General features: G+C 53.1%; 1 protein-coding gene across 1 annotated transcript; it reads left to right on the forward strand.

The window, feature by feature from the left end:
- Positions 1–574: 574 nt before the first annotated feature.
- On the forward strand, positions 575–25,129 carry DPT (dermatopontin). Its single transcript, XM_016202349.2, has 4 exons — positions 575–910; positions 12,582–12,707; positions 22,025–22,132; positions 24,151–25,129. Exons 1-4 carry the CDS (start codon positions 615–617, stop codon positions 24,215–24,217), a joined length of 597 nt encoding a protein of 198 aa, XP_016057835.1. The 5' UTR covers positions 575–614; the 3' UTR covers positions 24,218–25,129.
- The last annotated feature ends 1,491 nt before the right edge of the window (positions 25,130–26,620 follow it).

Below are 26,620 nucleotides of genomic sequence, written 5' to 3' on the forward strand. Positions count from 1 at the left end.
CGACAGGAATTAGCAGAGCAGCCCTGCGCACAGGACACCGCGCTGGCGCTCAGGTTAAAGATGTTGGGCTGAGAACTTATGAGACCAGCTCCAGCCTTGCCCAGGTCTGCATGGCTATCCCTGCCTCCGGTCATCTTGGTGTTTGAAATTACTCTGGGCATCTGTGCGATCCTGGAAGGTTAGTTAGAAGAATAAATGCAAGGGTTTCTTTGGGGGGTGGGGGGGCAGAGAGCAGAGAGAGGTGAGGTCCCGAGAGAAGGGGACCAACATGCTGCTTTCCAGGCGAGTGTGTCTAAGGGGTGTGAAGCCGCTGGCTTTTAGGGTCTGTCTGCAAGGCTGTTCTTTCCTCGAGGAGCCTCTCCACTGTGTGTTCCTGACATGTTCCTAGAATTCCACCTTAAAACTCGCTGGAAGCACTGACGGCCAGTGTCTCCACACAGGGAAGTTTTGTTAAACGATGACGGACTACAGTTGGAGCCTGGACTGCAGTTGGAGCCTGGACTGCAGTTGGATCCTGCTCACCCACATCTGGAAGCCACATGTCGGCAGCAGCTGTATAAAACGGTCGGCCCAGCAGACCTGGGCTGACACTTCTTTCCAGAAGCCCAGGCAGCATGAACCTCACTCTTCTCTGGCTGTTTCTGCCACTGGTCACCGTGGCTTGGGGCCAGTATGGCTACTACGGGTACCCGTACCAGGACTACAGCGACGATGGGTGGGTCAACCTGAACCGGCAGGGCTTCAGCTACCAGTGTCCCCACGGGCAGGTGGTGGTGGCCGTGAGGAGCATCTTCAGCAAGAAGGAAGGTTCTGACAGACAGTGGAACTACGCCTGCATGCCCACGTCCCACAGCCTGGGGGAGCCTACGGAGTGCTGGTGGGAGGAGATCAACAGGGCTGGCATGGAATGGTAAGGGGACACAGGGGGACACGGGACACAAGGGGACACCTGGCTGCACTTGGGTAAGGGGACACCTGGCTGCCTGGGGTAAGGGGACGCCAGGCTGCACTGGGGTAAGGGGACGCCAGGCTGCACTTGGGTAAGGGGACGCCAGGCTGCACTGGGGTAAGGGGACGCCAGGCTGCACTTGGGTAAGGGGATACCTGGCTGCACTGGGGTAAGGGAACACCTGGCTGCACTGGGGTAAGGGGACGCCAGGCTGCACTTGGGTAAGGGGACACCTGGCTGCACTGGGGTAAGGGGACGCCAGGCTGCACTTGGCCTGGGACTATCACAGCATATCCCTCCCCCTGGGGGCTGCTTGACCATGAGGGAACAGCACCCACGGAAGCCTGGGCAAATCCTATCAGGAACCGTATGGTTGGAGCTCTGGGCGGGGCAGGGCTGCAGCTGAGCCGGCTACAAGTACAGGACAGGATCCCAGGATGGGGAGAGTCCGAGGCAGGCGTGCTCTGTGGTTCTGTGCCTTCCAGAAGCAGCCCGACCCTCTGTTTGGTCCAGGGGCCGCAGTGGGTCTGGAAGATGTTCACCAGGCCACTAGAGATAAGTACAGAGATTGAAAGTGTTTAAGAGACTTACAGCAATTTAACATTGTTGTGACATCCAAGTGGTATTTTAGTGTTGGTGTAATTTATTTTTACTGTTTTACAAAAGTAATGGTGCACCGTAGTTTGGGGGAAATGGACACCTGGGCCCTCAGCAATGCTGATTTAGAGAAATGAGTGGGGGAAGGAGAACAAGAAACTGAGGAAAGAGAAGCGGAACCACATGGCTCCCCGCTGCCCCGTCACGTGCTCCCAGTTACGGGCATGGCGCCCTCTCCCCGTGCCTTCCTGGAGGACAGGTTCCCGAGGCCTTCAGGGAGAACCGCTCTCACCCGACTGGGCTCTGCCGCAGTCGACGGCGTGAACGTGGTCCCAGCCTGTGCCTCGCTGCGGGTGTGACTGTCCCAGCCCCGCGCTCGGTCAGGAGCCCATCCCAGTCGCTACCGCCTGCGAGGCCGGTTGTTCCCCGCAGCCTAGGTGGAGGCCGGGGGGGGGGGGGGGGGGACACCTGCCCAGGGAGGGGGAAGCCTGGCTCACATGCTCACGTGGTGCAGTGAGCTTGGGGGAGGCCGAGCATAATACCCTAGAGGGGGCGTCACACCGCCAGCAGACAGAAGAGTGATGGGCCATCATGGGGGAGAGACGCTGATGGCTGGAGGAGCAACACAAGAGAGGGGACCTCGGAGTCATAAAAACAGCTGCCACTTACTGAGTGCTTACCCTGAGCAGGCGCCACGCTGAGGGCTCTATGTGGATTATCTCACTTAATGCTCAGAACAAATCTACGGGTCATTTTATAGGTGGACGAACCGTGGTCCATAGATCAGGGGTGTCCTCAGCTGGAAAGTGGCAGAGCAAAGATTTGGGTCCATCAAGTCCTAACGCCAAAGCATGGTGCTTAACCACGGAGTGGGGGGCACTGAGAGCCTGCTGCCTCCGCCCAAAGCCATGGCCACAGGACAAGGTCAGGGCCACAGGACAAGGTCAGGGTGGTAGGACTGGGCTCAGGGCCACAGGACTGGACTCAGAGCAGTCTTTGTCCTGCGGAGAGCGGAATCTACAAGGTGACAGACAAGGGCAGCTTTGGAGGGTTGGGGACCAGCTTGGTTACCATGACTGAGGAGGGGCTCAGCCAGCCAGTGGAAGGGCGGGGAGAGGCAGTTGCAGGTGGGGGGCCCTTTACTGAGCCTCCCTCATCCACCCCCACTTCCTGCAGTGAGCAGGCGTAATTATCTCAAACCCTTCGGACAGCTGCCTGGCTCAGACACCAGCCTCGCCTCAGTGACTGGCAGTCTCCGGGGACTCCCCGAAGCAGGGCCCATCACTGGGCATGGAGCCTGGGGATGACCTAGCTAAACTGTCCCTCTAGTCACCCCATCTAGGGGGTCTTCTATGGGTGGGGCCCTTTTTAACCGCCCTTTTAGAGCCACAGTAGAACAGGGCTCAGAGGTGGTTCCTGGGCCCCTGAAGGAGGAGCCCTGGGCTCTGAGTCAGGAGGCCTGGATTCGGATCCTGGTCCTGAAGACAACTTGCCAGGTGACCTTGGGCCTGGGGTTCAGCTCCCTCAGCTGCCGGCTCCCTGGAAAATGAGCGGCCAGACGGCGTTGTCTCAGGGGACCCCCTCCTTGCCCTGCCCTCTGCCTGGCCCTGGAAAGGCACTTGGATTTTTCTTGCATTCTGTTGTTCTTTGTTTATCTTTCTGTTTAGAGAAGGCAAATGATGTTTCCTTTTAAACTTGACAACTTGTGGCTGGTTTGTCGTTAACTCCCAAACAAGGCGAAGAAAAGCAACAGAGAAAGGGAGTGGGAATAACATCTTTCGTTTGGCCAAGTGAGACGCTGAGGGCAGATCTCCCTCCCGCCCCCCTTCCTGCACACTGTGGAGTTTGCAGAGTTAAAGGACCCCCTTCCCTGTTCAGTCTTTCTCCCCTCCGCTAATCAGAGTACAAAATGCGCGGGTGGGAAAAACAGTGTCTTCACAACAGGACTCAGCTGCCCCGGGACAGACCCATTACCCCAGACACTTTTTTTTTTTTTTAAGGTAATTATTGCTTTGAGTTTAGACTCCAGTCTTAGTAAAAAGTTTGGAAGAAATTGCTCATTGGCTGGGAAGCAATTACATCTTCCCGTCCAGGCTCGTAATCTGTTCTGGGGGGAGAGTGAATTTTGTACAATTTGGCCGCCTTGTATAACTAAATTAGCCTGCAGGGTTTATGTTAAAGGCAGGGAGGAGTCCCGAACTCCTGCAAGAACAATCCAAGTGCGTTTCCAGGGCCAAGCAGAGCACAAAGCGCGGGAGGCGTGGAGCCTTCTGGGGGTCACGCAGTCCGGCCATTTATTATCCAAGATTTGACGGCAGTACACGGGGTTTGCTAAAGACACTTGCTAAGTGGAGCTCAGTCTCCTAAAGGTGCTCCCACGGTGGCTGAGGGGCCGGGCGCCCTGTTGAAGCCGGTTCTGAGGAATGCAAGCTGGCTCAGCGCCAGCGGAGGCCAGGAGGCTTCCCGGGGCCCGCGAGTGGCACTGCGCCCTCCCAGGACGTGCCTCGGTTGCTGTCTGGGAATCTTCTCTCCCTCGGGAGGCACAGGCTGCGAGACACGTGGGTCCTGCGTGGAACAAACTGAGGCTGGAATTTTCTAGAGGTTAGGTCTGGCCTTAGATCAGGAAGCCTAGCGACAGCCCGGTTCCTCGCCTTGTAGCTCTATGGCCTTGGGCGTCCCGTTCCTCGTTCCAGAAAAACAAAGCGTGGCGCCCGCTTCAGAAGCCGTGAGGTGCTGCCGGGGCGCTCAGGGGAAGGGGCAGGAGGGCTCCAAAACAAGCCTAAGTCTAAAGTAAACGCCTGTGAAGGGACTAATTTAAAAAATAAAAATTAAAATAGCCTCACAGACACAGATGCCAGTATAGTGAATACCAGAGGGAAGGGGGTGGGGCAGGTAGAAGTGGGTGAAGGGGGATGAATGGTGCTGGAAGGAGGCTGACGTGGGGTGGCGACCACACAGCACAATGCGCAGATGATGTACATAGAATCGTACACCAGAAACCTATAGAATTTTGTTAACCAATGTCACCCCAAGTAAATTCAATAACAATTTTTAAAAAGAAATAGTCCAATGTCCTTAGATTTCCAAGGCTGGAACCAGTCACTGTGAATGCTGTAGAAGCAACTAACAGGCATCCATACAGATGAATTTGGTAACTATTGAAAATAAGTAACTAAATCAAATGCCTGGCCCCTCACAGCAGGCGGCGAAGGCAGGCTTGGGGAGCCCGGGACTTGACAAGCTGACTTGGGGTGGGCCGGCCTTACACACCTGCCTTCCCCTGCGCTTCAGAGTCTCCCAGGACATTCTCGATGGCAGCTTGTGCTAGAGCTATTTGTGTTCCTGAATTGGCCAAAGACAAGCCATGTGGCAGAGAAAGGGAGAGGAAACCATCCCACAGGTAGTGAGCATCCAGGTAACCTGGGGCTACACAGTTTTCCATGAGCTGACTCTAAGCGAGACCAAGGCTGGGTCCTGACCAGGGCTCCGCACGCAGGTGCCCTCCGGACCACCTCCTCTCAACCACCAACCCACTCGATGTTTCCCGGGGCCCTTGTCATTTCCTGATTGGTATTTGCATATTGTTTGCCTTCTTCAAAACAGAAGCCTCATGAAATTAGGAACTTCATCTCATTCGACGCTGTAGGGAACACTCCCCCAGTGCCTAGGAGAATGCTGGCTCACGGTGGGTCCCCCAGATATGCCGTGAAGACCAGGCCAGGCCAGTGGGAGATTTGGGGGGCCCAGTCCCAGCCGGGGTCCCCACCACCCTCACCCAAGAAGCCTGCCGTCCTCCTGCGGGGCACCCCTTGGCTCTCGGTATCCCAGCATCTGTAAGATGGGGCTCAGCTACAGTGTTCACATCCCGCTCTGGCCTGTTGCCCTTGCCACCACGCGGGACAGGCTTTTTAGGCTCCCCGAAGTCCCTCACACACACACGCAGAACACGGACGGCACCCTGTTGTCAGGTCTGTTATCCCCAAAATCTCACTGTCCCAATGAGCTTAAAAACTACACTAGTAAACCCCTTATTTCAGAAGCCGTAGGGCAAGCGCAGTGTGTCCTGTGCGTCCTGGAGCAGAGAAGGGGCGTTCGCGGGGAAACCGGGGAAACCCAGCGAGGCCGGAGCTGCGCGTGTCCCGCGTCCCCTGCTCCGTGAGAAACGGCCTGCGGAAGCGAGGGGCAGTTAGCCTGGGAGGATGCATGCAGCCTGCGCGTTATCTTCAGGCATCTTCTATAATCTAAATATTTCAAAATCAAATTATTCCAAAAGAAAAGAGTTAAAAACAAAAAACAAGGGTGCGGCCGGCGGAGGGCACATTGGGAGCTAACCAGGCAAATGGAGCAGGAGTCAGTCCCAGCCCTGGGAGCGCTCAGGTCCAATCCAGAGCAGTGTCCCTTCTCCATAAGTTAGGAATTAAGGCCAAGCGAGTGACGCAGCCGGAAAAGGAAGAAATGCTGCACTAAAGAGGGCCCATCACCCTCGCCCTCACGTGGCTCCGGAATTGACACCCGCGCCTCCGCCCGCGCACCACCAGAGGCTCATCGCCTCACACCGCCAGGCTCCGGGGCCCTGACTCGCGCGTGGTGAAACCGCATTCGAGCCTCACGGCGGCCCTGGGAGGAAGGCTCTGTTTCCCCATCTGGCACAGGAGGGGCCGTGGCTCAGAAGCGCTGGGCGCTTCCCGCTCGCAAAGCGGAACCCAGGCCAGCGGGGCAAGGCCGCAGGGCCGCGGGCAGAGGCTATTTTAATCCTTGGATAAAGCCATAGTAGTGAGTGTGGGCTAAAGGAGACGTCACGTCCACGTGAGAGTGACTCCTGAGGGCAAGGGGGCCCAGTGTGGGCGAGCAGGGCTATGGCAGATCCAGGGTTCTTGCCAACTTCCCATCTGGGTCACTCCCCTGAGGACTAGGAATCAATTGTCCGGGAGCTTTCCAGAAATGGATCTTGGCTGTGCTCGCGAGGATGGCTGAGGTGCACTCCTCCAGGGGGTTTGGTCCTATCTGGGTATTTGTCAGACATAATCTTCCTAATCAATAAGAGACGGCCACAGTCAGGATGCCTCCTTGTGTGTGTGTGTGTGTTCCTTTGAGGTGTACTGAAATAATGGAAAGATTATGAATTTTGCAGTCAAACAGATCAATTCCCAAAAGGCAGCCCCACTACTACCTTTAGGCAAGTCGTGTCAACTCTCTAGGCCCCAGTCTCTACCTCTACAAAGACAAATCCCCGGGATTGTGGAAATTAAATGAGGTGATGGAGATGCATGGCTGGCTCTGTGTCCTTCAGGGAACTACTTGACCTGTCCGAACTGAGTGTCCTTATAGATCAAATGGTGATGGTGGAGAACTGACTGTCTGAGCCCACTTTATAGGGTGGGTTTGTTGGTTAAATAACTAATGTAGGTACGGTGCCCAACACTATGCCTGGCACGCAGCGAGTCCTCGATGAAGGTGGCTTACCCTACGAGCGTGACTGCCCGTGGAAACTGAAACTCAACCACTGCCACAGCACTGGTTATAAAGCTGGAGTTGAAATACAAATTGCTAGATTTAAAGGTCCCTGCTGTGTAGTATTTTGTTTTGGGAACATATAATTCAGTTACGATCTACAAATATTAAGTGTACTTTAGGGGTGTCTTGAATAGCTCTCATGTTTTCAGGGAGACACTGAGTGGGGTTAGAACATCTGATTAACAGGTATTGGAATAATTGATGCCCATGAGCTCCAGGTTGAGCCTCGATCCTGCACGACCTGGGATTCTCTCGGGCTGTAACTGATCTCAGGACATAAATACACCTCCTAAGATCCTCTGGATCTTCCCAGGGGCCTTGGGGGAGTCTCTACCGCGTCACGGGGCAGAAGTTTGTATTGGGGGAGAGTCTGTATCTCCCTCTGTCCTGCTCTATACCCTTCCATCCAGGCTGCTTCTGCTTCAGCCTTGAAGCCTGGTAGTCAGACGAGCAGACTTAAAACCGGGGCATGGAGAAGACGGCAGAACTCTTGCCCAGGTGCCGGCAGGGAGGGCGCAGGCTGCCTGCCAGTCGGCGTCATTGCAGAGGCTGCCTGGGTCCCCGCCTTTGGGGCAGGAAGACAAAAGCCCTGCACTTCTCACCATGTTAGAAAAAATTCAGTGCAGTGCAGGTTAGAAATGTGGGATGGTGGCGTCATGTCACAAGGAAGGAAAACCAGCATGAGCTGGAACTGTCAAGACAGAAAGGCTTCTCCCAATAGCGAGGCTCCCGATTGTTTTGTCCTCAGAAACCTGTTTTCTGAGGCTCATCCCACTGTCCCAGTGGAAGGGCTCAACCTTGGCCATTCCCAGTGTAGGTCCCAGCAGAGAGTGGGCTTGGGAGACTAGGATGTAGCCTCTCTTTCTATTTAATTTTAACCATCTATGATAATATAATAAGAACTGCTATTCCGCCCACCTTGAGATAACATGCTTTGTGCCGGGCTCTGTGGTCGACTTGACACGTAGCGTCTCTTTAATCTTCGTGAAGTACTCTCTGGTTAGGAACCGTCACCCCCATTTTGCAGAAGCAGGCGTCAGTGTCAGCGGGAAGGACGAGATGAAGTGTGGAGTCATCTAGTTGGGCTCAAGGCCAGAATCCAGGACTTTCACAGCCCCTTGGGCAGACTTGCCGCAAGCTGGGTTTGTCTCTGCCAGTGTTCACTTCCCTGCCCCCACCCCACAGCCGCCCAGCTTCTTAAACTGTCCTCTGTCTTTGGTACCAGTGGGCTTCTCTCCAGTACCATGTGGCCGTAGCCGCGCTCACCATACAGTCCTCCGGGGAGGCTCGCAGACCAAGCACAGCACCAGGCACGGAGGAGATGCTGATGAGTGTTTGTCGAAAGACTCGGTGGCCATCCTGAGACTCTGTGGACCAAGTTATAAATGCCCGATAGAAACTCAAAGGATTGTTCTGGGGAAAACAGAATTAACAGCAGGCAATGATTTCCTTAAAAGAATGAATCTCTGGGCGGAATTTAAGTCCTCATCGAACCAGGGTGGGGGAGAAACTTTGGGGGGTAACGGAGGCTACACAGTGTGGTCTCCCTGACACAGGGCGTCACTCACTGGGCTCAACGATGGGCAAAGCTGCTCTTATACTGTCTGTTCAGTGGGTAGGAGGTGGGCCAGCAGCCCTGGGGACAAACACATCTGCATGTGGGGAGCTGGCAGAAAAAAGGGAAGCCCACCCACAGATGGGATTATGAAAGCTCTTGACCGACCAGGATGCCTCTGCTTTCCTCCACCCTGTCTTCTGCCCGGCCCAGTGCCACCCCCAGCTTGCTAAGAATTTGGGCTTTCTATATGTTTGGACAGAGACCAGCAGAAGCTAGAGGGGAAACTAAAATTCTCCAAGAAGTTCACCAACAAAACCAGACGTGTGCACACCTAGTCCTGGCCTCCATCAAGGCCTGGCCAACAGCGTGGGCACGAAGAACACAGAGCACGGGAGACAGCCTGGCCAGATGGGATAGTGGGCCACAAGCAGGACCATCTCGGAGCAACCTTCTGTGTGCCCTGAGAGCTCGTGGACAGGAGATCTGGCCTCAAAAAAATCTGAGCTTGAATCTGGGTTCTTCTCATCTTGGCTAAGAGTTGTACGGCCATCCTCAATTCACTGAATCCCCATGGATGACTTAGGTGAGACCCCATGCAGCATGGTAGGTCAGGGCTAGGACACAATCATGTCTGCTGGCTCCTCAACAGGGTTCCTTTTAAAACTTGACTTTGAATCACTTGAGCAATGCAAGCCTCCCTCCAGCTCCCCAGTCCCCTCCCACTCAAGGCTGCCCTCACCGCTCTCTCGCCTGCCTGGCTCCTATGTTTGCAATCTTGCATCTGGCTGCCAAATGATTAGGTGAGTCTTGTTAAATAAGATGCTTTAAAAAAAAGGAGGTGGGCAATTGAAAGGGAGAGGAACAGAGGGGAGGGATGCCCAGAGCTATACCCATGCTGGGGGAGGGCAGGCTTTGCTTGGAGGGAGAAGGCGCAGGTAGAAGATGCATCACGTGCTGAGCCCTGGAAACTCCTCGGAGCCAGTTTTAAGGCCCTTCCTGGATTTGGGTCGTGGGCTCCTAAAAGTCAATCCGCCTCTGATAACCGCTGCTGCCCTGATCAGTCACTTGTTCATTCATTCTTCCATTAAACACTTGCTGAACCCCAGCGCCAGGCACTGGGGGGGATGCAAACTGAAGATGAAATGATCTGTTCCCCTCATGGACTTCACCATCTCCTGAGCAGCATGTCATACAGGAGTATCTATGCCACAAAGCAGGCTACACTGAGACAGCCACTGAGACAGCCAACGCCATGAGCTCGTTTTAGGGAACACCTCTCAGGAAACGCACGTGAGTCCACAGCTTTCCACTCACTACAGCTGGGGAGCCAGGGGGGCCATTCGTAGAGTATACTCACAATTGCCGTGTGGACTAAACGAAAGTATAGTCACAATAATAAAGAACTTACTAAGCCTTAAGGACACTGTCTCCAGAATTGTACATGTATTTGCCTTATCTGGTCTTCAAAATAACTTTAATAAGAACGTGTCCATTTGACAGATGAGAAACTGAGGCCATTAGAGGGCATGAAGCCTGCCCAAGGTGACCCAGCCAGGAGTGGTTGGAGCTCCAGTCCAGCAGCATAGTTAGTTCATGCTCTTTCCCACTCTGCTACACTGCTCCCCACGAGTGTGGAAACACCCCACAAAGGTCCACTTCTAGAAGGGATCATTCCATTGCATTGGCCACGTGCGCCACCCAACTCCAGGGCAGACTCCGTCCCAGCATGGGAAGGCAAGGGGCCAGGGCCGGGGAGGGAGTTCTGCTCTGTTATCTAACTTTCCCCAGATGTTCTTGGGCCCTGGGCCTGTGTCCAAACAATCCTCACAGGGCAGCGTTATCTGAGGTGCTGTGTAAGAGTGTGACACACGCACCACCTTCCACACAGGACCCTGGGTCAGCTGCCTGGTTGACAGAGGCGGGGAATCCATGGCACTTCGATTGCCCTCAGCACGGGTGCCCCAGGACGCAGGGCAGTTTATCTCGCTAGGTTATTTTTACTCGTGGGAACTTACCGCCAGGGGAAGGCTGTTCCTGTGGCACAGGACAAACCAAGACAACGGACAACAGCTCCAGGGAGACCACGGCACAGCTCATCCCGAAGGGCGGTTTGAGAAGACGGCAGGACTGCAGGGATGGTGATGGGGAGGGTCATGGAGGCCACCCGTGTGCTGTATCTTCTCCCTCGGACATGTGTGAGTTTGTTTAGGACTCTTAGAGCTTCCCCTTGGCGTCACCTCTCACTCACGGCTAGAAGTGGGACAGAACAGATGATAGTCCCGCTGTCCCAGACCTAGTGGTCCATTCCGGGCAGGTGGCCTCCTGAAACGTGCCAGGTGGTGGTGCTCCTGGTGGGATGTGAGCGATGGTAGAGCAAAGAAGACTAGGCCACCAAAGGGCAGGGGTCTGCATTCACATCTTGATGTGCATTAGTGGTCTGTAGCTGAGCTGCCTGAAGTCTGTCAGAACCACTTACAAGTCCTGCGAACAGGGAGTCCAGGCTCATTTGCACGGCTGACGGGGGACCAAGCCCACCCCGCAATTCTTTTCTCAACACGGGAGATAGCGACTGATACCAAAGAGCAGCTGAGGAAAGCTTGGGGAAGAAAGAACGAATGAAGGATTAAAGGCGCATGTGAATGGACAGGGGCATGAATGAGTAGGTGAACAAATGGGTGGAAAGGACAGGTGCTCTCTGGCCAGAGGCATGAAGTATATTTAAGATCCAGTTTTGTCGGATCCTCAAGATCATTTCCAATCATTGAAAATGAAACCCAGTCACTGATGGTTTCACAGTTTGTGTGCCAGCGGGCTCCTCTCACCTATCAGCACAGAGTGCTTCTTACTTTATCTACGGTATTTTCTGGAAACTTATCTTTACTTGGAAAACAGGGTTGCATTCCAGCAGCAGCCAGGCCACGACACACAGACAGCTGCCTGCTCTGCTCACCCGCAAGAGCGACCGTGATCGGTGGACAGAGGGCGGGAGGCGCCAAGAAGCCGAGGTGGCCGAGGGCCTGTTCCGGAGGGGCTGTGAGGACCTCGCCTCAGGCGGGCACCCACTTGGCCACGAGGAGAGTAGCGTCCGCCTCGTCACGCAAAAAGCAGCAAGCCTCAGGGTACCGGTGGGACTTGGGGCAGAGAAGGAGAGAGTAGTTTTGGAGACGGAACAAAGGAAGAAATGATTATACTGTTCAAAGCCAACACTTAGGAAGGTGCTGTGACCATAAACGGGGCCAATTCCTAGACCAGCAGCAGCCCAGATTGAGCAAAAAGGTGAAATTCATGGGGATGCAGGGAGGGCGTGTGGGCCAGAGGGCAGGAGGTCACCTTCCTTGAAGAATCAGACTTGAGCAGGTAGTAAGATGACTCCTGGATAAACAGTAAGAACCTGGGGCGTGTCCCCAGCCTTCCCACTGAGTCACCTGGCCCAAGCGCCGTGTCCACTGGGCTTTGCCTGCTGCTTGGGGCCAATGAATGAGCGTCCATCGGTTTCCAGGGCTCTCCTTTTAAGCAGAAGAAAGGTTCATGAGCAGATCATCCATTCACCGCGTTTCTCTTTTGTCTTCTTTTTACTTCACATTCAAGTAAAATGCAGTATATCATCTTATTTTAAATGGCAGGAATAACAATACAATCTTGCATTTGTAAAAGTCTACACCCATCCACTTACGCATTCTTCCATCTAACAATATATTCATCGGGGTCTATCGGGAGCAGCGGCCCCCAAATTTCCTTCAGTTGAAAGATTCTGAATCATTTGGATTTTAATGGTGAGCATAAGTCATTCCTACAAATATAACAAAGACTTTTTTATTTACATAAAAATGGAATAAATTGTTAGGAATCTAGGTCAGTGAGAGAGCTGCCTGGCTCAGTCCCAGTGGGAGCTGGGGGCCTGGGCAGGGGCTGGCTGGAGTGTCATTGTCACTGGTTTACTTGAGGTTGTTCTCTTCTCTTCAGGTACCAGACCTGCTCCAACAACGGGCTGGTGGCAGGGTTCCAGAGCCGCTACTTTGAGTCGGTGCTGGATCGAGAGTGGCAATTTTACTGCTGTCGCTATAGCAAGAGGTGCCCATATTCCTGCTGGTGAGCCTGGGGCCCAACACAGCCCTTCCTGACTCCTGGGGCTGGAGGGGGGCTTGGGGGGCAGGGCAGTGCTCTGGTCTACATTTCTGCCTTCAGGTAACTCTGTCATAAACAAGCTTCAAATGCAACAGCTAGCATATAGAATCAATCAATCAATCAACGAACCAACCAATGAAAAGGCTAGAATAATAGTAACACTGGGAAGAACCTCACAGGTCATCCACCCAGTGCTCCTACAGCCCTCTCTTGGCAGAAAAAGAAACAAACAAAGCAACAGAGCAAGGAAGCCACCTGCCCAACATCACCCAGCTATTTCAAGGGGGTGGCCTCTGGAGCTTGGGCCCATGAATGCCTGAGCCAGTGCCATTTCCCTCTATCGCACTGACTTCCCATCACATCTGAGGCTGCTGGACCTGACTGAGAACTCATTTCTTCCCGCAGGCCCTCTTTGGAAGAAACCAACCCCATCACAGGTCAGAGTGGCAAACATAGTGTATAATTATAGACATCCAAAGAAGACGCTAGGGTTTTCTAGATCAATGTGTAATTCCCATCTGTGAGGTCTTGTTTCTTCCTTGCTCCCTGGGCTGATGCCAGTTCCAGCTGGCCATCACACTGACTGGGAGAAGGCCTATGTATTTGTTTCCCCTGGTAACAGACCCTAGGTGTTGTCAACACGACTTGTCCCAAGGTCTCCAGTCTGCAAACAAGCCAGGCGTTTCTGCCTTGGACCAGAGGATTGGAAAGTGTCAACATTGGAAGGTTGGCTCAGTTGAGTGATCTATCTCTAGGGTGTGATGCTTGCAAGCGCAGCCTTTCAGGTTAAGCTTATTCTCTGAGACCAGACAGCCTTGCTCCAGTCTTTGGAAACTTCATCCTGTGCCCAAGGGGGGCACAATGTCTCTGGGGACAGGCAGCTCCAAAAGCTTAGCACTTTTCTGGTAAATTAGAGCTCAAAGGCAGCGGATGTCAGTGGCTGGATGATGGAGCAGGGACCTCCTCCAGCTCTCCAAACTGCTTCCACAAAGCAGACTTACCCACGGGGGCCACAGAGCACGCATGGCTCGGGTGCAGGCTAGAACTATGAATCAGACCAAAGTCCTGCCTCAAAGACGGAGGGATTTCCTGTGGCAGCTACAGTTAAAGGGGCACAAGAACCTCTCCCCACTGTACCTGGATCATCTCTAGGAAGTCACTTTACTCCCTAAGGGGCCTCAAGTCCATCACTTAAGATTATGACCAGCTGTTCTGGTTGTAAGAATCTGATGAAAGCTATAGACTTTGTCTTTAGGAAAAGAAAACACACTTAAGCATGTTCACACACAACTTTACAGAGAATATCAGGACATGCTCAGTCACAGGTTGAAACTCCCAGGACTGAAGACCGTTGAGGTTGTACTGAGCCTTAAAAATGTCATGATCCCAAAGGTGTTTTTGCCAAGGGCTACCCAGATGCCCAGACTGTAAGACAGGATGAAGTTTTCAAAGACTGGGCCCCAGGGAGAGGGAAGGAGGGAGGACCCTGTGACCGCAGGAGCTAGGACTTCCCCGTCTTCCCTTCCCCAAGTGCTAGAAGGTGGTACCTCCACAGTGAAGTCTGCCTCCCTTTGTTACCAGGCACTAAAAAATAGTCAGCATGTAAATAAATTATCTGAAAGAGTAAGAAATAAACTAGTACTCAGTAAGTTAATTCATTACCACGCTAGGAAGACTTTCCCTTAGTTGGGCTCCAAAGGGATACACCAGGGTTGGGGTACCCTGGACCATCCCGAGGGGCATGTTCAGGAAGGACAGGGGGTGAGAGAGAAGTCAGCCCTGAGCAAGGGGGAGGTGTGGTGGCCTCAGGGCAGTAGGTGTGGGGCCTTTTCCCTGCTCTTGGTGGCTGCCTCTGTCGCAGCACTTAATACACACGCCCGAACTGTACGTGAGTGAGTCCCTGTCTCTGCCTACACTGGGAGCATCAAGAGGATACTGGGGACTCACTGATCTTTAGGCCCCCAGTGCTTAATATAGTGTTTAGAACCTAGTATCGGCTTGGTCACTATTGAGCGGATGTTCGAATCCATGACTCTGGGGGGCATGCAGAATGAAGTGAAATGGGCCCAAAATATATATTTTACTTATTTACTTTAAAAGGTTTTTTTTAAGTCCGCCTCCACCTTCCCTCCTTAGCCCTAGAATGTAAGCTCTGCAAACAAAGAACTTTGCATGGATGTACCCTGAACCCCCTAAATAATGCAGGTACATAGTAGGCACTCAACAACATCTGCTGAGTGAGTGAATGCAGCCTACTTCCCAATTTTGTTGTGGAGGAAATGAGACATTATCTGACCGGTGTTGCCCCTCCAAGATCACACAGAGCTGGCCTGTCTGGGAGCTGAGTCCCTCCCCCTCCCAGCTGTTGCAAAGACCCAGCCTCCTCACCTACTAACAGGCCTTTCAAGGGCAGTCTTTGCCCAAGGTCATCACAGTCAGAAGTCAGCTGACCTTACAGGAAGCAGAGCTGGTGACTAGAGTTGGTTATACAGAGAAAAGAGAAACCATCCACTTGGACAGTGTGCTGGGGGTGTCCTGACGCTCCTCCCAGGCAGAGGAGGGGGAGCTGAGGGCGATCCCACTGTCACTGGCTGGCCACTTGGCTCCTGGCCAAGGAGGACACCACCAGGAGTGGGTTTAGGGCCCAAGGCTTTGGTGATAAGACAAACAAGACACTGAGGCTCACTGGTTTTGAAACCGGACACAGTGGGTCTGGGCTGCCTGTCACCACTTGAGCCAATTAAGCAGAGACAAGGTTGAATCATATATGAGCGTTTCTTCCAATATTGCCATCAGTATGGGAGAGCAGGGGGTCATCCACAAAAATCCACTCTTACCCCCCACCCCCATAAGCCAGTTCCTTATATTTAGTAGAAGGACAAAGCTTACATGGGGAAGTGGGCAAAAGGAGTAAGAGTGGGTGTGACAGTTACAGGTTACAGGAAATTCGGGCTGGGGTTTGCAAAAGGGTGGGGCACCTCCGGGACCCCTTTGTTTTGGCAACAAAGTTGTTAATCTTTCCCTGGCATTAGGCAGTCAAGGAGAATGGATCCCATTTCAAATGTCCCAGGGTGTACAACTCTCAGCCAGGTTAGAATGTGCTTTCTCTAATCAGAACAGAACAATCACTGTTAACAGAGCATGATTAATATTTTTTATAACTAGAGCTAAAATCATGGTCAACAGAGCATGATTAATATTTCTGCCCCTAACAGTTTTAGAAAAGTTGTCAAGCAGCAGAGGTGGGGTGGATGGAGGTGAGGGTGAGATAAGGGGAAATGTGTACATCTCCCCAGAGCGCCCATTGTGGATCCTGTGATCTGTGTCCCTACCCTAAGCATTGCTGCTTGGAGCTTTTCTGGTTGTTTGGACGCTGAAACCTAAAAGACTCCCAGGTCTTTATGTCTCAAAATTCCACTGACTTTCTAATGATGCCCCAAGCTTCCAGTGTCACCTGGGGCTGGTCCCAGGCTATCCTTCAGAAAATACTTGTCAAGTTCCCTGATGTGCAGCCCAGCAAGTAAGATGCTAAGAACTTAATGAACATGAAACTCTGTGGAAGCAAAGTCCTGAGCTTACAGACTGGCAAAGAGATGAACAACTTTTCTTAAGTTGCTGGAGACATTAGGGCCTCTGGTGACAAAAACCGACCCCTCGCTTTGGTCTGCAATGGCCTCCCACCCTCACCCTCCTCTTACCCTTCATCACCCTACCCCGCCGCCCAGGCATGTCACCGACGGTCGAGAACCAGAGGATGGGGGAGAGGACGAGCTGCTCAGGAAGGCATGGCACGCCCGCTGTGGGCACGACCCCCGGGGGGCTCCACTCGGCTGCCTCTGTTTCTGGCTGTGTGGTGTGAGAGCTGAACGCTGCCATGGTTACCAAAGAAAATGGAACATTTTCAAAGGGAAACTTGGAGAAGCAGCAGGCACCCCGGCACACAGCGCGTGACTCACCGTCCCACCGGGGTGTCTAGACAGCTCAGCGCAGCTGCACGTTGCCTGAGTCATGGCATTATACATCTTCCTGATTGAACAAAGCCTCCGGGGCATAAATTAGGTCTTATTTCTTCAGCATCTCAGCATATTGCCTGGCACAAAGTAGCCCCTTAATAAATTTCTGGAATGAATAAGGGGCTGTGGCAGTTTCCCAGGAGCGGTAACCATGGTGAAACCCTCCGTCGACACCATGTTGCTTTACACGGAAAAGGACTTCTTCCACGTGCATTATTTGCTTTGATCTTCCTAATGACCCTCCCGAGTGAGAACTGTTTTCCCACACTTCCCGGTATGAATGAAAACTGCCCGCTACCCTCCCACTTGAGACCACCCCCTCCACCCCGTTCACCAGCTTCGAGACCTCCCAGGGAGCTGGGCGCGTGTGCTGGGGGCACTTCTCTCTTCCCACAGTGAAAGCCGTCTGCAGGCCGAGCGGGCGCTGTCGGGCCTAGGGGAGCGTCTGTTGTCTGTCCTGGGAAGCACCGGGGATTCAGAAATAGCCCCACTCTGTGCAGGGAAACACCAGTCGTCCGACCAGCTCCCCGAATGAGCGGGGATTTATTTGTTTGGTGGGAACTGAGGCGCTGTTCTCACTTCAGTTGCTGCTGTTTCTCTAGCTGTTACAGCCTCACTGAACTCTGGCAAGAAAGTGAATTCCTGGTAGATGCAGACACGTTGTCACAACAGCTCCCCACCAGATTGGACTCATGTCAATTTTACACGTAGTGTTTATGCGTGAGAATTCGAATTCTTACTCCAGTCAGTCATCTGCAAACCACAAACACATGTTGCCGAGGAAGCCACAACCCTTCGGAGACCACATGTAACCATTCCCCAGGCTCCAAGCAGTGCCAGCCACTGCGTGCATGTGCCAGACCCCCCACCCCTAACCCCACCCCCACTCCCACCCCCACCAGCACTCCAAGGTTGGCCAGGCAGAGACCGCGGGAGCCAGGAACTGACAGTTTTACACTGAGCATCGATTTTCTAAATGATTCTTCTCAGATCCGAGGCCTTTCATTAGGTTCATTAGATAACATGTTTTGACCCAAAAAGTCATGTCCTTCCTCCAAGTGCACATAGGTCACCCTTCATTCTACGCTCCACCTGCAGTTGCCTGACTCTCGGCAGCCGCATGCTCCGGGCCCAGCTCCCCGCTCCCTTCCGCTCAGGTCCTAAGCCGGGGAGTGGGTGTTCCTGGTTCCTGGCTCGCTTCAGTTTACGAGAACAGCAAAATCAGAACATGCTTCTCTCCTCCCCCAAAGCCTGGGCCCAAGCTAACTTTTCACCCCCACTCCACCACTCAGGCTTCAATACAGGACGAATAGTGTTTGCGTGGACTTTCCCCATGACACCCTGGCAGGGACGAGAGTGGCCCGATGGGCACCTCTGTGGCGGCGTGTGTCCCCCCCACGCTCCCGGAGGCCTGCTGGGAAGGGCAGCTGCTACGCTGCCTCGTCTGAACAAGCTGGAGGCGTTAGTATAGCGAGGAGAGGCCCGTGCTCCGGGATAACGGGATGGGTGCTACGCTGAAAGCAGTTTGCACCGAGCGTAGCTGCTGCGAGTCCTCCGAGCAGCCGCGGCCTGTGTTGCATGATGAACGCTCGTCCAGGGCACAGCAGCCCCTCTGAGGCTGAGCAAAATCAATCGTACCTTCCACCGGTCAGAGTGGCTGTCATAATTGTGCCATATTCATGATTTACAAAGGTCCTGGCTGTCTGCACATCAGTGATGCCTCCCTCCCCATGCTCAGCTGCAAAGCAGAAATTTCAGAGCTGTGGCTGGTTGTCTAGTATCGTCTAACCCAAGGCCAGGCCCTACGAGCTACTTAGAACAAAGTGAACCCGCAGTTACAGGCGGGGTTTGTGCTTCGTGATACCTTTCCCCTTGGTCCCCTCGTGTCCCCTTAACCGGATTCCAGAAGAGGTCATTCCCTCTTCCATTCACTAACTCATCTCAGCAGCCAGTGAACGGATACAGATAGGGACCATTCGTAGACTTTGAGTCCGTTTCTAATAAGATGATGATAATGCCTTTTATTTACTGGGCATCTACCCCACGCTCATGTTAGCTCATTCCCTCCCCACGTGCAGAAATCATGACGCTGCTACACAGTATCACGTGTACTTATACATGATACATACTGAGGGAGCTGAGTGCAGAAGCTGGGGCTTGTTCAAAGTTCCAAACTCAGGTCGAGCAGGTCTAGCTGCCTGCAAGCCCCATGCTCTTTGCACAGTCCCGAGCTCTCTCCATCCCGCTGAGGGAGAAGACGACACGGTCAGCACATCATGGGCAGTGGTCATACTAGCTGGAGGGGAGATGTTGGACGTGGACTTGTCCCTGCCAAGGCCACCAAGATGGGATATGACTAATGGAAGCCAAACTGAGTCGAAACAACTGTGCCGACCGGCCCTGGGCCCGGATGGTGAGCTGGACACTCGGTGCCAAGACAGCAACTTGGAAAATACTTGGGGACTTCCCTCTTCTAATTTAAGCCACAGATGTCTTTGGAACTGCGTCCCCTGTGTGTGGTACACTGTTGAGCTTTTCGAAATATAAATCTCCAAAATGCCACAAGAGGAAGACATGACCACAGATACCCCTCCACATGCCCCAGGTGCTGGGTCTCTCCGCAGGGGAGCTGGCCATCCAGTCTCACTTGGCAGGTTCTCCAGCTCTCTGGGGGAGAGCCAGGCTGGCTGTCCCCTTGAGGGGGCTTTCCTCGAGCATAACTGCATTCGGGGTTTGTGTGTCTCACCTTTGGAAGAATAATTCAGACAGGCTCTGATGTAGCACCTGCTGGGGAGCTGTTACTGGGGCTTTTGTTTATGAGGACTTTGTGTGGGCGCGATGTCATCAAGAGCTACATGGAGACACATCTGTCTGGTTCTAGACCCCAGAACCCTGGGACACGTTGAAAGAGCACTTGGGATGGGGTTTGGGAGGCTCACTTCCCGCTACTGACTGGGGCTGTATTTTTATGGCAGCAAGTCCTCCTTTAGCGTGAAACACCCTCCGACTCGCCTTGCCTGCAGATGGCAGAAACAGTACTGTGAGGTGAGGAATGTACCCCAATAGTCACTCATCCAGAAGTGAAAGGAGGAACACATGATAACCTATTTTTAGATTCGTAAAGTCGGGGTAATTTCTATAAACATCCCAACTCCTTTCTCAGCCCCTTAATCCAGGGTTCTGTAAGGTAGGCTGAACTTGATCTCACCGTTTTATAACAAAAATGAAACAACAACCACCAAAAACCAAGTGAAATAAAAACCTGGCTGGGACCGAGGATGGAGATGGGCCAATGAGCTCACAGCACACCTTTTCCAGGTTGTCCTAGGGACTCACTGGACAGCAGCCTCCATGGGGAGGCCTCCCAGACAAATGTCCATTTGAGCAGAGCCCTGTGTCTGGTCACTACCAAAAATGAAGCAATAAGATGCTTGTTAGAGAAAGCATTGGATAATTTCTTTCCCCTTCGAACCTTAAAAACATCATCATTTTTAAAAAATGCAAACCTCCCTCTCCCACTTGTTTCCAAATCTGTTTAACCATCCAAGTAATCTGGAGGCAGATCAGTAAAAAGTTAAAATCCTAGCTTGATTATTTCCAAATACTTAGTTTTGGCAGCTGGACTTAGCCCTAAGTAGAGTCTGCCTTAGCACACAAAACTGAGCCTGGCAATTAGCTTTTATCCATTGTATCCCAAGAGTGCTTCAGAAGCTCTGCGAAACACTGTGTTCCCTGCATCCTACCCTTCTCAGTTCCAATTGCACTATTCACATTCTCAACAAAATCCCATTTCTTTGGGCAAATGTTAGTCTTGCACGTGTTAGAATCTTCAGGGATCTCAAGCCAATGGGATCCAAGTGGGGCCCTGTTAGGTCCACTTAGGAGTCGTCGAGCATTTTCATTAGAAAGAGGAGCCCTTGTCCTGGGTCTCTGTAGATTTCCGAGCTGGCGGGGCCTCATTTCCCCGCATGAGCACGTTAAGCAGAAACACATGTGACCGGCGCTGAGCTGGGCCTGGCATCCTGACGGAGTGTGATTAGGTCTGGAGAGGAAATGGAGCACAAGCACAGGGCACGGTGCGGGGGAAGGAATGATTCTGAACCCAGAGGGCGGGGGGTAGGCACTGCCTCCAGCGTATCTTGCTGCATCTAAGCCCCGAGATCCTCCTACGAGACCTTCCTGCTTATCAATCGATCTTTTTAAGGTTTTGTGACAGCCCTTGTAATATGACATCTGCACAGGGGAAGAACTTTCTTTCATCAACATACTATGACCTGGTGACCCCAAGTCAGAGGAAATACTGACACTCACTTACTAGCTGTGCCCCAAGCAGCCTTGGGGTGCAGATGGGACTTTGGGGACCCATTTCATACCAGAAGAACTACTTGGGTCCTGAAGAGCCCCAGTGGCGAAGCCCTTATAAGAACTAGATCCCAGATTTATTCCAGGTGGACGACCACGAACCCCATTCACCGAGAGGCCCTGGATTGACTTAACCTGGGAGGAGAGAGAAGAGACACGGCGCCCGCGTCCCGCCCTACTGTGCACTACACATCACACATGTTCGTCCCCCCCTGCAAACCTGTGGGGGGCTTTCGTTCTTCTGAAGACCAGGACACTGAGTCTAAGTGACCCAACCGAAGCCATTTGTTGATTCAGTGGATACTCAGCATGTACCAGAAGCAACCGTGGCCGAGGCAGACACCCCCCGGTGGGGCTTAGATTCCCTCTAATATCTTTCAAGCACTTATTTGATCATGACTCACAGTAAAAAATACAGATTAAACGGCCACACGACACATACGTCATAAGACACACACATGCATATATATGAAGCAAAGCTTCTGCATATACACCCAAGAACTTGTCTTCCGTGTGCGTGATGAAGTCCCTGGCGTTTTCTGTTCTGTCTTTTTTAAAAGCACATTTGGCAGTAACCAGTTAAGTTGATTTCATGACCCGCTAAGGCGTCACCAGCCAGTTTGAAAACATGGCACTAGCTGACTTGAATGGGATGAACTGATACTGATACTGATATTCCTTCAGGGCCGGGGAGCTGCCGACATCCTTTCCAGAGTCTCGGCTCAGGGCAAGAAGAAGTTGCTCCACTTTTTTCCCAGCTGGGGCATTCAGTAGAGGCCGTCTAACTCTGATCTGGGTCCCCCACAGTGTTCAAGCTCCATCCCATCCTTACAGCCTGTCCCCCGGGTGCCCCCGCAGTAAGAGTAAGTTCTGCCTTTTCCCTCAAGCCTTTCGGTCTTCCCACAGGATGACGTCAGAGTACCCAGGCCACTATGGCGAGGACATGGACATGATTTCCTACAGCTCTGATTACTACATGCGAGGAGCTACGACCACCTTCTCCGCAGTGGAAAGGTGAGCCTCCCCTGGGCCGGGGGTTCGAGGAGCCTGTCTGCAGGAATTTCCATCTGGGGCCTTCACTGCTGTAGCCGCCCGCCTGCTCTGGGATTAACGGGAGGCTGGCTGGGTGACGGGAGGCGGGGAGAACCGAACTATCCTCGCGAGCGCGCTGCAAGGAGGGGCCTGCCTGCTCCGGGGCCGAAGGCCTCTCCTTTGTAGCCCATGATGTTCTAAGCTCTTCCCTTCCCTCAATTTCCAAAAGCTTTTTTTTTTGCCAGACACCAGGAGGAGAGGGCAACCATGGCCGTCAGACGGGCCCCTCTCCGCGCTCTTTCTCCGTAAGACCCCACTTTGGGTTGTGGGGAGACAGGAGGGGAGGGGCCTGGAGAGAAGAAACACACTGACTTACCAGCCAGGTTTAGCAGTGAAAGAGGGTAATTTTAAGAACATAAAAAAGCACTGACTCTTTCATCCACTTTCTCTCACCGTCAGCGTCCCAATCCTACCTTAGAGACGCCAAACAATGCAGTTTCTCTCCCCCCCCGCCCCCCTCCGCATAGAGATGGGTGAGGGCCCGCGCACGCAGGGGCTTGCGGCTGCCCCGCCCGACCTAATTTCAGTCAGGTGAGCGTCACTCAGCCCGCAAAAGAGTTCCTGGGAGGTTACCCAGAGTGTTTGCAGAGAACAAAACTTAGAGTAACTCATCAAATTATGGACGGCGATGACTTTGGGTTATGACTTGACTTTTGTGCATATTTATGTTTTTAAATGAAATGACATCTCGCCGAACTGAAGTTCACTTATTTAATAAGGCCCACAGTTTAGAAAACAAAAACAAACCAGAAAACAGGCAAGCGTTAATCAGCTATAAAGGGGCTTCTTGAGCAAATTCCTTTATTTTTTCTCATAAGAGGGCCCTCAGTTCTCAGTCATTAATCATTTTTATTTCAGATACATTTTTAACTAATTTAGCTACCTATTGTCTGGAAGCAGCAAATTCAAAAATGAACAGGAAGAGAGTACTTAGAATGTAACTTTTTCACCAGGGAGAAAAAATAGCTGAATGGTGTCACACTGCACACACGCATGCATGCACACACACACACATGTGTGCACATGCATACACGCACACACGCACATATGCAAACCTGCAGGCACACACAAGCACATACACACATGTGCACATGCACATGTGCACAAGCATACACACACACACATCTAAGAGAAGGAAAGATCTCAGAACTCAAAGACCACAGAAACCTGGTGACATTTTACAGGCTGTGTAGCCCCAAAGGGCAACTGGAGAGCAGGAGAACTGGGTGCTCAGTATTCTTAATGACATCTCCATGTCAACAAGAAAACTAGCTCTGCATTCCCTGTTTAAGAAAGCAGGGAAAATTACAGAAAAGGAAGAATACCGTCTACACTTACTACAAAATGAATGCATTTGGGCAGTCCAAGTGCCCACTCCCTCCACTGCTGTTCAGGCTGAGGGAGCCTCCCTGCTCTCACACCCAGCCCGTCCTCTAGGCAAACACGCGAGTGATGGGGTTCCACTGGAGCAAGAACGGCAGGCACCCTGCCCCTCCCTGGAGGGGTTGTACTGGTTCCCCTCGCCTCGTTCCCTGTAGGCGTGTTTCCCAAAGGAGCCTGCAGCAGGGTAAGAACTCACTAAAAGGAAAAACAGATGGGCAGATGGATGGCCCAGTTATGGGAAGATGCTTTACAATGAACTGGGGACAGAGTAGGCTTGTACTCTGAGCTGTTAGGGACAGAACAGTGAGGAGTGGACCATGGGACCTCCACAGCCAGTAACCTAGTCAGTCACCTCCCGAGGGCCACCTGACCTGGGTGAGGAAAGTCCAGGACTCTGTCGGTTTTCTGGAGACTTCACAGACATATCCTCTGAGAGCCAAGTGGGAGTAGGCGTCCCTCCAGCTCCTGACTTCTCCGAGGTGGCGCCCCAATTTCCCTCTGCAGGAACTCTCCCTAAGAAGTCCTTTCTCACCCCCTTCTTTCTGACTCTCCCGCAGGGACCGCCAGTGGAAGTTCATCATGTGCCGCATGACCAACTACGACTGTGAATTCGCCAATGTTTAGATTTGCCGCAAACCAGATCTGGGTGAAGGGCAGGGGCAGGGGGCCCGAGGATGTCCACCTATGTCCACATCAGTCAGATCCTGAGAGGTTCCTGCCGTTCTTTTCTCCCTGAGCCAGGCGGCAGCTGAGATGCCAGCTTCCTAAGCCTTTCTGACTAGTATCACACTTATAATCAAACCCACAATGAAACCACGCTTCTCACTTTCAACATGGTCCGTAGCACCCACTTTAGAGGCCTGACGGTGGCTTTCCTGCAGGCTGCTCATGCCCCGTGCCAGCTGCAGCCGGAGCACAGTGCCCGGAGCCCCTGCTGAGCAGTCCCCGGGAGGGGTTCGTGGAGGGCGCAGGGCAGGCTGAGGACCGTGGCAGGGCAGAAGCCGGAGTCCTCGGTCCTCCGCTTGAGGGGACATGCTGCCTGGAGGTTCAGGGCACAGCTCCGTGCTCCACGGGGGAGGAGACGGGAAGTGAACTGGGAAACGGGAGGGTCTGGATTGGAAGCTCCCTGGGTTGGAAGGAGGCTGTCAGCACACCCGGGGATGCGGGGAGCGCAGGAACCTGGTTAGAATCCGTCTGCAGTGAGACAGAAACGGGAAGAAGAGAAAGGCCAGAGGACTGACTCGGGCGAGGGTCCTGGGTGGAAGGGGAGTGCAGGGGCTGCTTTGGGAAATGGGGGTGGGTTTGAGTCGCTGGACCCTGGGGGTACGGCCGGGACTCCTGGGAAGGCTACTGGCCGGCTCACCCGATTGGCCCGGATTTTCTGGACGGAAAGGCTGCCCTGAGGGCCCACTCCCCTCCTGTGTGTAGTTTAGGGGTGTCTTTGGCAGAGGCGGCACTGTCTTTCCCTCTGCTGTGATGCGTCCCCAGCCATTTGTACTCTGTTCACTATAAAACAATAAACATATTAGCATTCACTGTGCTGCAGTGGTGAGGCCCAGCGTTTGCCCCCTCCCCTCCCTTCCCCTCTCCTCCCCTCCCCTCCCCTCCCCTCCCCTCCCCTCCCCTCCCCTCCCCTCCCCTCCCCTCCCCTCCCCTCCCTCCCCTCCCCTCCCCTCCAGTTGCTCACCCCCCTCTCAGAACAGAGCTCAGCGGGGAGGTTTGTGCCACACACTGTGCAAGGCCCCGGGCTACGACCATGACAATGACAGAGTGTGGCTGGGGCTCCAATGACGAAAGCAAGTGCTGCGTGCTTTCCTGGACGGAGGGTGGGACCACATCTCTCTGCCTCAGTACCTGGCCTCAGCATCCGCTGGCCCGCCTCCCATCAACACGTCACATGCGGCCTGGCCAGGTGGCTCAGCAGGTTGGAGTGTCGTCCTGTGCACCAAAAGGTTTTGGGTTCGATCCCTGGTCAGGGCAGGTACAGGAGGCAGCCGACTGATGTTTCTCTCTCTCTTCCTCTCTCTCTCTCTCTCTCTAAAAACAGAAGAAAAACAATCAATAAAAACATCTTGAGTGGGGACTAAAAAAAAAGAATACGTCACATGCATTTTTAACCCCAGGAGCCCCTCTTTCCTTTATACACAGTTTGCCTTTTGATTTCAGATCGATGTGGCCCTGCCCTCCTCTCTCCCAGTGGGCCCAGGAGAGCAGGCAGCCAGGGAAGCCACAGGGGCCACCCACCCACCGAGGAGGCCAAGAAGGTGGGTCTCAGCCAGCGGGGCTGCATTTCAGGGGGAGACCCTGGCGCTGAGACGGGGAAGGCCGAGCTAAGGATGGCCCCCTCCGCCTTAACTCTGAGGCCCTTTCTCTGCTGTACTGCCTCCATCTGTTTCCACCCCTCTCCCAATCTTCCTTCACAACAGGCTTCGCTGTGCTATTTCCACAAAGGGAGCCATTAATATTTTAGCAGTTGCACTCTGGTTCAGGGTGGCTGCCGGGAAATGGCTTCAGCTGGGTGTGTGGAGCGAGCACAGCTGGAAGGGGGACAAGCAGTGCAATTGGCTGATTTGGCAGCTATGATGTGATCAGGAGGCTGTGGGGAGAGATGCAACTGGGACGAGCAGTCCAGGAGGCCACCGGGGAGCACAGTGCAAGAGAAAAACAACAGAGTGATCCAATAAGTGCTTGTGCCGAGCAGAATAAAAGGAAAGGTCTTCACTAAGAGAAAAACTTTTCTTTGCGTATCATTGACCGAGGACAATGCCAGTGAAGACATTACCCATTCGGTTCTAACCTGCATAGTTCATACTTTCTATCATGTGTCCATCAACGAGAGCTAAGTGTCGGGCAAGGGCTAAATCCCAGATCATCCGACCGCAAACTCCCTGCGTGTTTCATTACTCCAGTCCTTTCACCAACTAGCTCTGCAGCCTTGGAAACGCCACCCCCTCCTCCTGCCAGGCAGTCACCAGTTTCTTGCAACTCTAAAATTCTGTGAACTCTGTTGTCTCACCCAAGTTACTT

The sequence above is a fragment of the Miniopterus natalensis genome, chromosome 19 (genome assembly GCF_054644295.1).
Source record: "Miniopterus natalensis isolate mMinNat1 chromosome 19, mMinNat1.hap1, whole genome shotgun sequence".
NCBI lineage: Eukaryota > Metazoa > Chordata > Mammalia > Chiroptera > Miniopteridae > Miniopterus > Miniopterus natalensis.

Bases quoted from the DNA above. Each gene is read 5' to 3' on its own strand.
- DPT (XM_016202349.2), top strand. From the start codon at position 615: ATGAACCTCACTCTTCTCTGGCTGTTTCTGCCACTGGTCACCGTGGCT. The intron at 911-12,581 runs GTAAGGGGACAC...TCTTCTCTTCAG, and splicing joins AACAGGGCTGGCATGGAATG to GTACCAGACCTGCTCCAACA. The intron at 12,708-22,024 runs GTGAGCCTGGGG...GTCTTCCCACAG, and splicing joins AGGTGCCCATATTCCTGCTG to GATGACGTCAGAGTACCCAG.